This window comes from Danaus plexippus, chromosome 12 (genome assembly GCF_018135715.1).
Source record: "Danaus plexippus chromosome 12, MEX_DaPlex, whole genome shotgun sequence".
In the NCBI taxonomy this organism is placed as follows: Eukaryota; Metazoa; Arthropoda; class Insecta; order Lepidoptera; family Nymphalidae; genus Danaus; species Danaus plexippus.
The window spans coordinates 3,951,798-3,965,996 of NC_083545.1; the positions used below are offsets into that span (position 1 = coordinate 3,951,798).

At 34.5% G+C, this 14,199-nt stretch overlaps 1 protein-coding gene across 1 annotated transcript in view; it reads right to left on the minus strand.

Annotated features, from left to right (window-relative positions):
* Position 1: 1 nt before the first annotated feature.
* LOC116772266 (regulating synaptic membrane exocytosis protein 1) overlaps positions 2-14,199 on the minus strand; it is a 38,850-nt gene continuing 24,652 nt past the window's right edge. Inside the window, exons 8-21 of the mRNA XM_061522360.1 lie at positions 13,290-13,430; positions 12,716-12,942; positions 12,471-12,595; positions 12,224-12,389; positions 11,782-11,840; positions 9,170-9,360; positions 8,711-8,885; positions 8,345-8,498; positions 8,029-8,211; positions 7,348-7,497; positions 5,543-5,736; positions 5,084-5,242; positions 4,663-4,853; positions 2-4,461 (exon numbers count right to left, since the gene is read on the minus strand). Coding sequence (XP_061378344.1) covers positions 4,668-4,853; positions 5,084-5,242; positions 5,543-5,736; positions 7,348-7,497; positions 8,029-8,211; positions 8,345-8,498; positions 8,711-8,885; positions 9,170-9,360; positions 11,782-11,840; positions 12,224-12,389; positions 12,471-12,595; positions 12,716-12,942; positions 13,290-13,430 — 2,110 coding nt within the window. The 3' untranslated portion in view covers positions 2-4,461; positions 4,663-4,667. The remainder of the gene's footprint in view (positions 4,462-4,662; positions 4,854-5,083; positions 5,243-5,542; positions 5,737-7,347; positions 7,498-8,028; positions 8,212-8,344; positions 8,499-8,710; positions 8,886-9,169; positions 9,361-11,781; positions 11,841-12,223; positions 12,390-12,470; positions 12,596-12,715; positions 12,943-13,289; positions 13,431-14,199) is intronic.

Consider the following 14,199-nt stretch of genomic DNA (forward strand, 5'->3'; position numbering starts at 1 on the left):
CTTGTGTTTATACTGCTATAATAAACTCATTTGTTATCACATTTATTTTAATAATATATTTTGACACACATATTGTTACGTACTAGTATTGTATTTCCATCCGTTTTCGCAATGGTCTAAATCTTGTTTCAAAGTATAGATGTTTACTCCCATGACAAGCAGTTCTAGAGGTTGGACATCGCGAAAACGGAATTTGAAATGTTGTATCTATGAAGAAACGACAACACTAAAGTAGAATAGAAGTAAGTGTAGATAATGCAGTATTAAGTCGCCTTCTGGTTATATCATGCTGGTGCTGAGACGGTGGGATCGGGATTCATTAGGCACATAATAATGATAGTTAATAAATTTATATATCTCTTATGTAGAATATTATCTGTCATACATACTAATATATCGAAATAGTAAGCGTAAACTGATTGAACTAGTTCAATCTTCTGTCAGAATAATATATATATTTTTTTAATCTAGTATTATAATTACATATTAAGTAAGTATATCTTCACAGCTCTATTATATAAACTGAATATAAAAGTAGTGTAAAAATATATTCAACGCGTGATAGGTAAATCTATACGGCAAAAGGGAATGTACATATTACGTAATATAGGAATTAAGATTAATTTTGATTCTCTCTCTTAGGGTCGTACAATTAATGTGTTGATAAAAAAATAAATTTTCACAAAAATCACACGATCGTTTTATACACAGGTATCTTATAGCGCTTTCGACGTACGAAAAGATATTTTACAAACATTCCATAGAGTCTAGATTATTAAGGCATTTAAATAGTAAGATCTATTAAGGGCAAATAGTGAATATGTATTGAAAAGATCATAAAAGGTACCCTATGAAACAAGATGAATATAATATTGTCAAGCGAGTCACTAAGCTACGAAAGTTATGGAAGAACACAGATTTTGACGATTATTAAATTCCGTCGATATGTAATTTGTATCTAACACCAATTAAAATATATGTATAGAATACATTTTTATATATATTTAAAAAGGCTACCAAGATCCGCGATGATTCACAATAATATGTTATATCTGAAAAATCTATCAACACTCATTATATCATAATAAAGTATTTCTTGTTTTACTCAAACATTAAAATAAGTTAGAGAACTCTAATAAATCTGATTAATGCAGTAAAATGAGTTAAAGCGAGCAACTCACGTTTATAATTTGTAACTATTGGTACCCGACGATGATGACGCAGGACAATAATATTTTGTTTTATAAGAAGTAGCAAAGAGGCAGCAAATCTAATACATTAGATTTACATACAAATAAGCAATATATGGAAGTTAATTTAAAAAATTGGTAATTGGGGAAAATTTGTAATAATGTAGATGACAGAGTATTACCTCTAATACAATGTTCAGTTGCAAACCAAAAATCGTATTGTACTGGATCTGATATGTATATATGGCGTCGTATGTGGACGATATATTACATTTTTGTTAAAAGTAGGTTATTATTATTATTATAAGGTCATTATTCGCGCTTTAGTTTGGGTAGAATTTAAGCAAATAAAACTTTTTGATGAAAATTCGTCTAATTAGCATGATGACATTAATTGAAAATCGCTAAAATACTACATTTAGTAAATTAAACTTGAAGCTTGGAATATAAAACGCGAATTTTTATATTGGCAAACTAAGGGAATGCGCCATGATGTCTTAAACACAATACAGTGTGCATGACTTCTAATTAGAGGCATTAACAACACGCACGAACGTCATTTCGTCATGTTAACTTTTAATACTTTTTATTACATGGAGTACTATTTGCGTGTAAATGTTATTAAAATCTTATATAAAATAACACGAGTCATCAAGCAAGGATGTCCAAAAACAAGCAGCGCTAATTTGCCTAGAATCAACATAACAATGCTGGGAGTTTTTGGCATCAAATAAAGTTTTTTGATCATTAGAATTTAGAAATGTTAAAACTTACATGTAACATAATTAAAAATATTATAATATATGACCTTGCCGAGGCATCTGATGTTCGTTTTCTTTTATTAGTTGACAATAAAATTTTATTTGCATACACCGCCTTTTCATGAGGATCCCATGAAATGATATAATATTAATTTATTAATGATCCAAATTATTTGGTGACTGAAGTTTGAATAAGCTACGTAATAAAACTGTAATAAGCGATGAAGCTAACCTCGAAATAATTTGTTTACATTTTTACATTCAGACCTCGTACAAAATATTATTACCAAATACGAGTTTTATAAACTATACCAGAATCTAAAAAAAAATGTAAAAACTTACATCGAAGTGATCCTCACTGAAATAAAGGTGAGTACTGGGCAATATTGTTTTTCAATCTCGCATTGCAAGTTTAAACCACTTGTTTCGTATTGTTTTATTATGAGGGAACAAATAACGTATCAGGAGTTTTAAGGATGTGTTCTCACACTGGGGGACCCCACACCACTTATACATTTTGAATTCATATATAATAATACACAATAACTTAATTATTTAACGAGTGCAGCGTACTTGCGTCTATTTGTTTAGACGTGACATCACAAGCGACGTCATGACACTCACAAGCGTTTTCGCGCCGGATTAAAAATAAACAGAGAAAAATGCAACTACTTGATAAAAAAACTTTTCATTTTTGTAACATTAATAATTTTTCGTGGGAAATAGAAGTATACCTACATCATACAAAGGAATTTAAAAATTTGTCATCATGCCTATTGCTCCTACTGAGTATTTGTAGGCATTGGTTTTTAGGGTTCATAAAAGTTTAAGAGGTTAAAGCAATCGGTATTGCCCTATATCTATACAATGAATTTATATTCTGAATATTATAAGCATTTAAATATATGTTAGAAACGTATATTATATGTACTACTTTATAAAAGATTTTAATACTATCACGAAACAGTTGTGCGTAGAAAATTTTTGAAAAAACAACAGTATTTACAGTGTGTAAAGATATATAACTATTTCGATAAAAAGAAATAACAATGTCGGTAGATTAGCTATAGGGAAAATTCACTAAAGCACAACCTTGGAAGAATAGTACCTAGACGCACTTACATACTAGTGTTTCTTAAGAAATCTACGAATCGTATAAGGCAAAGTGTTAAGTTGGGGTTTTAAGATGACGATTATATAAAGTAGTACCACAGTGTTAAAGACAGGTATTTCTAATAATACACATTTAACGCTTATCCACATATTACACGATGTTATTTTACTTCACTTATCAGTAATAAATTAGACTGTTATAATTTATATTATATTTTTCTAATATTGAAATGACACTTGTGTAAGATATAAAGGCTACTGGGATTAAAAATGTCTTAAGAAATGACACTGTTATTGTGCTTCCTTTAATTGTAAAGTGATTTAGAAAACGTTTTAGATATCAACTTACTTAATTTTGCCACAAAACAGATGGCAAGTTTTTAATTACCATCTGAGATAATCCATTTTTGGTTACTGATTTTTTCTGAAAAACTGTTTCCATTTTAGCTCGTAATACATATTACTAAGTATACAAGCAGAACATTTAATAAACATAAACGGAAGTGATAAAAGAGTTTTAGAGCTCAGTAGCATTTCACAATAAGTACCTATATTATCTGTAATTTCAAGCAGATAAAAAAATTATATTAAAATCACATCGGTATTATAAAATATTTTGAAATATTGAGTATACGTTAGTTAACTTTTAGTGTTTAATTTTTGATTCTTTTATAATTCTTTAAACGATCGGATTTGATAGAAGGATGCTTATAACGTTGCGAACGAAATCATAATACAAATTAGTCATGGGACAAAATAAATAATAATATGTCATTTGCTTTAGGGGCACTATTGCTCGATCCTATTACACGAACAAAAGAAATAGATTTCTATACAAGAATAACACATAAAATCTACAAATACAATTCTTAATTACCTAGTTACATTACTAATCATTAATGAAATGATTAAACTATTTGTTTACATAAATATATATGTATATAAATATATTTTATACATATATATGGATATGTTAAACTACAATTTCTTTCTAATAGTTTGAAAATGCGAATCGATAGGCCATATACGAACAGAAGATCAATTAGTAGTTTCTCATATCATTCTATAAATTTCTCTTGAAGCAAATATATATATATTTAAGCAATAACATTTTAATAAAATCGGATAATTATTGTAACTGCATCGATATTATAATATTTCTAAAACAATTTTCATTTATTATACATAAAGTAACGACATTTAATACACATTAGATGAGCACAATGAGAAACGAATAGTCTTTGTACCAGCGTTAAGGGGCATTAGCATGGAGACGGTCTTGCGCTATAGACCATGCATCATCAGGACATCAATAACTAGGCCTTGAAATATCAGGACTTGCTGTATTTTGAGCCGTCGTGGAGTGCTAGTTCTCGTGGCGCTCCGGCGACGGCTCCCTTATAATAAAAATACGTTATTGACTAAAATAGGAACGATATAAAGTAAAATTCATAAGAGTTATTGAATTATTATAAGAAAATTATGTAAAAAATTGAGGAATTATATTAATTGGTATACACTATACAATCTCTAAACATTGAATTTAATTACGCTTCAAACGATCTTATCATCATTATAGGTAGGATTAAAAACAGTACCTGGATCAATCGGGCGACTCGTCAGCGGCGAGCGAGGTAGCTGGGAACAGAGGGTACCAGCCATACGTGCGCTGCGGCAGTGACAGTTTGTCGAGACATATTTCCGCACCTCCCAGGGCAAGGTTATGTTCAAATCCCCCGCATCGTTGCCACAGCATCACTACCAGCGTACGACCTAAGGCCTCGCTTGCCTGATGTTAAAATTATGATATCATAATACACTTGTATTTATATAAACATTTAATATTATTCATACTATCCTTAAATTAAAATGAAACTTTGGATTGTACACCACAATGAAATTGAGTTCTTCAGCAGAGAAAAACATTGAAGAGTGATGTTTTTTCTAAAATGATTGTTACGTCGGACCTAAAAAAAATTTACCAATGTAATAATGATTGAATTTGATATTAAATTATACCTGATATTTAAGCGTTTGTTTGAAATGTGGCTCAGTGGTGCGGCGTATTACTCTTGTCTTACGCTTGTGCAACCACTTGTCACCATCGCGAAGGTAGCATTTCACGTATGAGTCAGGCACCTCGCCATTAACGCCATAAACCCGACGAGCATGAGATACCTGTAAGCAAATTTAAGTACAATATATTTTATTTAGAGAAAATATTTATATATTTATCAGTATGGTTTTCAAGAATATATTAGTAACAAATGACTTCAAAGAAAACATTTTTATTCAATCTTTTTATTTATTCGATTGATATTATGTAAATTAAAATGTATTAGAAACTTAAGTCAAATTTTCAGTTTTTTTTTGTACATTATACTGTATATGTGTATATGTACAATATATTCGTATAGAAAACGTCAAAATTGTAGGTTTTTAAAAATTTCTGGAATGTTGTCCAATAACGATATAAACCTCTAGCTCAAGTTGTCCTTTGATCATGATGATGCTGATATTGATCTCAGCGTGCAGTGGCGGCAGATGAGCGTTGCGCGGCGGCAGTTGTCCCGGACCTAGAGGGACGTCGTCATCGTCGTCTGCCACCGCGTCACATGCCGCCGCTGCGGGTACCGCCGCCCACATGCTGCCCTTGCGCCCCGTCGCTGTGCCTGCGCACCCACAACACATACTACCTACCACCCGCCACACCACTTCCGCCCACAGTAACGATCACTACTAGCTCTTTGGGTAACACGGGCGTACAACTATGTCGATTACGTTGTATCGCTCTATCGTTTCAACACAAAAATAATTTAACATAAACCAAAAGTAGAATAACCATTCAATAAAACATTTAAAATAAATAAACAATACATAAAGCACGTCAAATAGCATCGTGCTGATGTCAACAGTTCTGTTAAAGTACACAGGTTTTTAAACTGTTCTTCCCTAAACACAGAAATGAAAGAAGAAGCGTTTCAACTTGTGCAGCCAAAAGTGTTATCGAGTTTCTAATAGTTGCTTGAAGCGGTCTTGAAATATTTTATGGTATAAGCATTCCGTGTCATGAGCAGCCATAACTGTAACGTATCTAATGTTAGAGATTGTAAGTAATGTTTCCTCAGAGGGAACTATATTATTTTTTTGCCATGCCGCCGCCAGCGAGTGCGTCACGTTATGCGCGACCGCAACCTACAGCGGTAACGTCTACGTACGGGTCTATTAAACGCCCACTTGCACGTGCCTTTCACTCCGAAATACGGAGTCTTATTTCATCTAATTATTTGATTGAAAACTGTAATATCTATGACCTAAGAATATATGTACAAGAAGTCTAATAGAATGTGGATCGTAACAATGAATGACATTCGCGAAGGGTAATGAAATCCATCCATAATAACCTAGACAATGCCATCAATGCCGAACAGACGGAACACAGAAACAGATGAAGTGAGCGTGATCGCCCGCGACCGGGCATGCGTCAGGACAGAACAGTACAGACACAGTGAAGTGATGAGAAGCTTCGGGCACAGCCACATTCAACGGTGCGTGCGCGCGGCCGTCGCGCAAGCTATGTATGACCCATGCTACTACTTTGTTACCGCACCCATTCCGTTTCTAAACCATGACCGATCGCTGCCATGGTTGAACGCGCCCATGAATCAACATGAAAGAGGTTCAAACCATAGCTGTGGTCAGAGACGATCAATCGAATCGGAATTGGAGACGTTCGGCCGTCGGACGTCACAAGGGATCATGTACACCGACACCGCGCGGACAAACCCTGAGGGAAGCACGCGCGGGCGCGGGCACGGTAGTCGCTTACCGAGTTGCTAACGGTCCGTCGCTGCTGACCAAACAAGCATAACACGGTACAAGTCAGTACTCTTAATGTTCGTATAATGTTGTTGGAGGAAGTGGGGCGAAAAGGATCGAGTGTATTACTAAATACCGGTCGGTGGTTGTGTTGTTAAGCGGATTGGAGGCGTTCAGTGTAAACACAATCCAAATTATACCTACGTGTGTCATCTAATTATGTATCTTTATACTATTTGAGGCATTCTGAGACACAGTTTTGAAATTTTTAATGAAATTAAACATTTATTTTGATGTAACTTATTTAAATACGGGTGGGGTAATACTAAGGTTAGTAGAGTAATTAAATGAATTTGTGTTAGTATATACATATATTTTTATTTATTGCATAAATATATTATGAGATCTTAAGATATTATGTTATTTAAATATTTCAAATATACGTATCGTAATATAGTACTTACGCCTTGCCGTGGACCCAGACAGTGACAGCGTACGTCCCAGCTCGCCTTTGACGGCGCGCAACGAACGCAAGATGTCGTCAGGGTCGCGACGGACGCAGGACGATCGACGACGTTCACGGCGCGAACACACCGGAGACTCAGGCACGCCATCTGTGTAGAGAATATGCAAACTATATTAGAAGAAGGTTAACTGTTATGAAATGCAACTAGTACAAATAAATCATATAATTTTATTGTCTAAACATATTTTGCTAAATTTTATAAAAAATTTGGAAAATAGATTCTTTCATCTCGCATCGGATCCTAGTACGATATTTGCCAATAGAGCATACGAAACGCAGTATGTGTATTGTATATAGTCACAGTTTGTATATACTTCACAGTTTACACCAAATCTTTGGCTCAATAAATAATTCCTTTGCTTTGTTTTGTGTTAAATTGTGTATAAATAGCGTTTTTGTTTATTCTAAACAGTGACATTAAAAATTAAAGAGCACATTACATCAATTATTATTGTAAGTCGAATATTAACGCAATAATAATTAGGTACACTACATTAGACTTAAAGATGATCTCATTAAATCAGAGCACCATTAGTGTAGACTTTAATTGTTTACGAAAAGTGAATGCCTCTCTTTAGAATATTATTTCTTTAAGTGTCTGTTTACGAATATACATTACCTTTGTCTTGTTGTTGGAAAGAGGAACGTCGTGAACCAGGTAGGGAGCGGGAAAAGTCCTTCCCGAGCTGGTAAACCTCAACTTCTAAGGTTTCAGATTGGGAGGAACCTCGTCGCGAACCAGCGACCCAGGCATGATCTGGGTGTAGAAGCGAGGCGCACTCTCCGATCGAGTCCACATCATCTGGTGGATTAACAAATAAACAAAATAACTTACTCGATTTTAAATTTCAATTAATTACAAACTATAAGACTCAATTGGCCTATTGACGCATTTTGATAAGTAGAAATAATTATATTTATAAATATATAAAAACCTGAAACAGATCTTTGTGAAGCAAAATCTCCACGCCGAAGAGCTCTAGCCCCAGTCAGTGAACCACGAGGTGAGGCGTTGGCTGACCGAGTACCACGCTCTTCCAATGTCCACCACACGGCGCGCTCTTCAGCGAAAGCTTTCTCTAACTCCATCTATTTTATTTACATTGAATTGTATTATTAATCCCGCCTCCGATTAGAATTGCGTCATAAATTTTAATTTTAAATAAAAAAGCATTTGAAATTAACAGGGGAAACATTACCGTAAATGTTATCCTCAATTGGTTATTACTAGTTTTCTACTTTGCCCGCAAGTGTAACCTTTATTTTTTAATATACTTCTACGTGATAAGACCATAACTTACAGTGCATTCTCCAATCAGAACTGGATCAATACCAGGGCAGGCGTCCCAAAGTGTAAGTTCAAGAGCGCGACCTGCAAGTAGATCTGCTGTGAGGCCGCCGAATCCAAGTGTAGCGTTCCACACTGGACTGCACGATGCTGAAGCAGGGTCTGTCTCCACGGGCGGACAAGATTCGCTAGAAAAAAAAAAACTAATATTTTACCGTTCAAGGCTATAGACACGATTAAAAGAAGATAGACTGAAAACTGAGTTTTAATGAAAATCCAAAAACAGTACATCAGAATACTTTTAAATTTATTGATTGTAGAAGAGATTTGATTGCTGATGTGAATAAGGAAATTCAGTTTATCTGTATTTAATAAAATAAAATATTTATCGATTTTGACGCAACAAAATTATACAAGGAAACAAGACTATTTTTAAGTGTAATTTGTTTAATCTAATAGATATGTCACTAACAGTGATGGAAGAAGACGGATTCTGGCGAAAGCTTCAGGTTCATCACCGTAGCCCAAGGTATGATCTCGAGACGGTAGATCATCAGCAGCGATCAGAACCACGACGAGTTTACGGATTTCACTTTCAAACCAAACTTGTAATTGAGCACGCGCTGGTGGACGCTCCCTGACTCGTTCCGCGCGATCTTGTTCCTACATACATGTTAATATATTAATATGCATTAAGATTTTTTATTAATTAAGTCATATTTACTAAGTTTATCGTAATATCGAACAGCTAGATGGTATTCATATAGAATGTTCTATGTGGTTATCTAAAAAAGCTGGTATCATCTATTCCTCTTTAAGTTTTAAACATGAAACCAGTTGGAAACAAAAAATAAATTAGTAATGGTACCAATATATTTCTTGTAACATGCAAAAAGAGCTAATGTTATTATTCAACCAACAGCAGTTATATAATTAGGGAATCTCATCGTAATGTCACACATTTTTACATTTATGTCACTGGTTATGAGTCATCTCGCATTTCATCCAGTTAATTTTTACAACGTTTCCTTTTAACAACATGCGTCGGGCTTAGGCATATCTATTCATACATAAAGTAATAATCAATAAACTTGACGCTCTCGTCCGCCATGCATAAAGCTTTATCATGCTAATTGGTCAAGCCTCGCAAAATCTTAGAGTTACAAGTTAAGATTTTTGTTTCTAAGTATTAAATTGTACTGTATGTAATTGATATAAGTGAAATCCTAAATAATGTTATATACCTATTACGTTGCGATGATTTTATAATAATATTATACAAATTTGCCATCTACCATACATCATTGTTAAGGATTTATACATATCATCAGTGGGAAGCCTTTCTTAGTATTCAGGTTTAATAAGCTGCGATTAAATTATATATTCTATTATATTTATTCTGTAGTATATTGATACACGAAATAATTTTTGACATAAATAAGCACATCTTATCCAACACCTACATATCTCATATCCAAAAAGTGAGTGCTGTGGGCCAGAACAATGCACATTCACACTGTGCAAAGTCATGCATTCCTTAATTATTTAATGCAGTTTAACATTCAACAACTACGGGAGCTGAACAGCTATGTACATCGTGTCAATTTCGTATCGCGTCACCATCCAGAAGCATCGGTGTGCGCCTGTTGCTAAAGGTGTTTACGATCCTGCGTTTGGCGGTGTACCGTGCTGCCACCAATCCAAGCTTCCTATGAGACTAGTTTTGCAAACGTCTCTGTATATTGTGCGGCAATACACTACACTAATCAACAACAAAATTCGTCAACAATTACTCGATGCTCAAAACATGGGAACGGTACGAACTGAAGTGTTTTGTGGTCCGTCTGCATTTCGCTGTCTTTATTTTCTGACGTTATCGCGCTCATCTCATCTGTATTTCTGGTAGCAGGTTTTATGTCTTCTGTTCTTCTTGTTGTATTGACATTAATCTTTCTATGTTTCTTTTTATATTTGCTTTTATTTTTAATATTGAATAGAGTGAGTGGCTGTGTCTTTATGTTTAGCGCTTTACTAAATTTAGGAATAATTTTATTTTGCAAGCTAAAAGCGATGAATGCTCTAGCCGCACTACTGTTTCGTCACATATTTAGAATAATATTCTAAACATCCACAGATATCCTAGTTGTTAAATTGATATCGGGATGAGCCCTATGCTACCATCGAGCACTAAGATTGTAGTTAGCTTCGATCTAAACTTACTGATGTAATCGCATCGATCCTATTGTTAATTGCCGAATTTTCCCTACAACTCCACCCAGCGTCCCTGAGATAACGAAATTGGTCGGGTGATAGAAAAAATAAAAATCTGAAAATAAGTATGCAGCATTTTTTCATATACTTCACTTAGGTTAACACCATAAAAACGATCGACTATAACGAATATAGATTAACAACAAATTAAAATATTATTAGTTATATCCAGTGGATAAAATAGGGTAACGTTTCCCTAATTAGTAAAAGATTAACAAAGTTAAAGTAGTTCTACGTTAATATATAGAAATTTCAATCTCTTAAAATTAGTGTAACATGGAAGATGTTCGAGTGATTAGTGCTACAGTATCACAGCAGATCAAGGAGACCAGCCCCAACGCTCTTTCGAATCCAGACTAAGTCACCAGCGGGTCACAAAAAATGTCTATAAAATCATTTCTAATACAAAAAACCATATTTTTAAATCGTCTAAAAACGTAATATTACTACAACGGTATCGTAGAGATTGTACGCTCACTATTACGTCAAAATAATACATCAATAGAAACTTAGAAATAATAACACAATGACTAACTAGAGTCAAGAAAAGTTTTTGAATCATATTTGTACTGAGTGATATTAATATTATTTTAATATTAGGTATATGTCTGGTAAAGCAAATGTGATTCAAAAATGGAATGTTGAATCAATACACAATGAAATAATAAGAGAGAACACAACTAAGATCCGAAGCGCGGTTGTGGAGGCGTTAAGTGACAGTCTCTAACAGAAGTAAGAGGAACGAAAGTTCGGTCCATCGTCTCATAGATTCACAACACATATTGTTATAATAAGCCTATTTGAATATTATACCGGGGTTTTCGGCAATTTCCTTCGGGTGGGCGACGACGGCGATTTGTCGGTATCGGGTTCTGTGGACCAAAAGAATCTATACACAACAGGTGAAAGTGGGGTTGGTATTTCATTAACAGCGTTCATATTTACAGATGTCAACTCAATAATGAAAGTCTACTATTGGCTTTCAAGGGCCTGAAGGAAGCAGAAAGATTAAAAGAGAAACAAAAGAAAAGTGACAGTGTCATAAAGAGTAGAGTAAGAGGAGAAGAAATTGTTAAATTATGAATACTAATAAATACTAATATAATTTTGTGAATAATATATAAAAAAAAAAACCGACAAACCAAATTGGTTCATTTATAGAGATGAAAGTAATAGAAATATATATCAAAAGGTAGAGTAAGAAAAGCCAAGTAAAGATAAACAAATAACAGACATAGGACGTCATTTTAGGTACCATAAAGTGCGTGGTGATGATGACTCATTGTGGGTGGTGCTGGTGGCTCGTCAAGTTGGGGAGCAGGTTCCACTAACAGCTCAACACTGTCGCCACCACGTTCTAGCACAGCGCATACCTCCTCAAAGCTACGTTCTATCAATGGGACACCGCCCCATTCCAATACCTATAAATAAAGGGTATTAAATTTAAAAGTAAAATTAAAATGTAACGTAATTATATCAACTTTAGAAGAAACCCTAATTGCCTTATCTCCCTGTTGCAAGCCAGCTAAGTCGGCAGGGCCTCCAGGCACTGTCCAAACTATAACAGCTTCTCGTCGTCCACTGGCATCTGGTTTTCCTCCAACAACGCGCATTCCGAAGCCTCGAGCTATTATTTGATTAACATTGATTCAAAATAGTGGTTCGATTATTTAAAAATAAAACTTTTTTTATATAACAAGTAAATACGTTTATAAAAAATTCCATTCTAAATACTTGGGTTTCTTACATCGATGTCCTTTATCATTGGGATCGCGACGTAATGACACACGTCGTGGCGAGCGATCATCAACGTCATGTATGACGATCTTTATCGCCTCAGCATCAACTGACATTTGACGTGCTGCAGCAATTGCAGCACTTGCACTGGGGTCGGATACCTCTGAGCCGCGTGAGGCAAGTGCTGCCATAGCACTCAGAGCTCCTGTCCTTTGTTGTAATGCAGCTATATCGGGCCTGTGAAACATCTTTTTTGATGAAATATTATCGACTGTCATATTATTTAGTCCTAAATGTTGTGGATATGATATTTCAGGAAAAATATTTTCAGTTCATGTGAGAAGAGGCCTTTGCTCAGCAGTGGGCTTCGATAGGCTGATGATGATGATGATGATGATTTTCAGTTGCAAAATAACTTAGTTCGTTTTATTAATTCCCTTAATAAAAAATAGATTTCTGATTAAATCACTTTTAAAGGCCTCTCAAAATCCACTGCTTTTAACACTGCTGTTTACATGCGTATAGATGCACATTAAATTATTCAAGCTCAGGATTTGTCTGTTAATTCAATATATAGCACATACAGTTGGCTGCCTCTTCGTCTTATTGGTCGGTCTTCGTCAACGCTCAACCCTGTAATCTGCGGTGTATCGGGAGCGTCCACTTCTGCCCTGTACGAACTACGTCTCGAACCAGCTCCTGCTACCACGTCTACTGCTGATGCCCTGATGTAATAAGCAACATAACATCGTATTTAATTCCGTAGACATTCGTTACGAATATATTTTCCAACGTCATATCAAATTGAACTAATGGTTTGTTCTTAAGGAAAGAAAGGTAATGGCTTGCATTTATTTTAATCTATTTAGTCCTTTGCCATTCCTATTTCTTAAAGACATAAAACGTCTCGGTAGTTATTTAAAAATAAGTGCTATTTCGTGTTGAATTTGTAAATGGGACACGTCCTACTAATGTCCCTCCTCCCCTCAATCTCTGTCGTCAGCTTCGAGACCCTAAATAATTACCTACCAGAAGAAGATATATACTCACAGGTGATTTATTGCGAGATCACTTGTTTATAAATAAACGATTCTAAAACTTTTATGACAATTGTTACCTTACAATACCGTTACGGCATGGATACGAAGACAACAGATGTTAATATCGAATAACGCGTCTAATGATAAAATTATATAATAAATAATTATAATTAATTATCTGAAAGTTCATGTTATATAAGTTTTTTATTGAAAGTTATAAAGGTCAAATCGGCCATCGATTGCAGTTCGTTTGTTCTTTATTCATATAAATGTTCAATGTCGGATAACATCTTTTGTCAGGAAATTTTATCAGAAATACTATCTGTTTCATTGACGCTCCGGTCAAATTATATTTGTGAACAGTGGAGTTTGTATAAATAAATCGAAATAAGAAACAATAAAAAAGAAATAAGTGCGACAAAGTAGGTTGTGTTTTCGGCAGAGAGTTTTATTT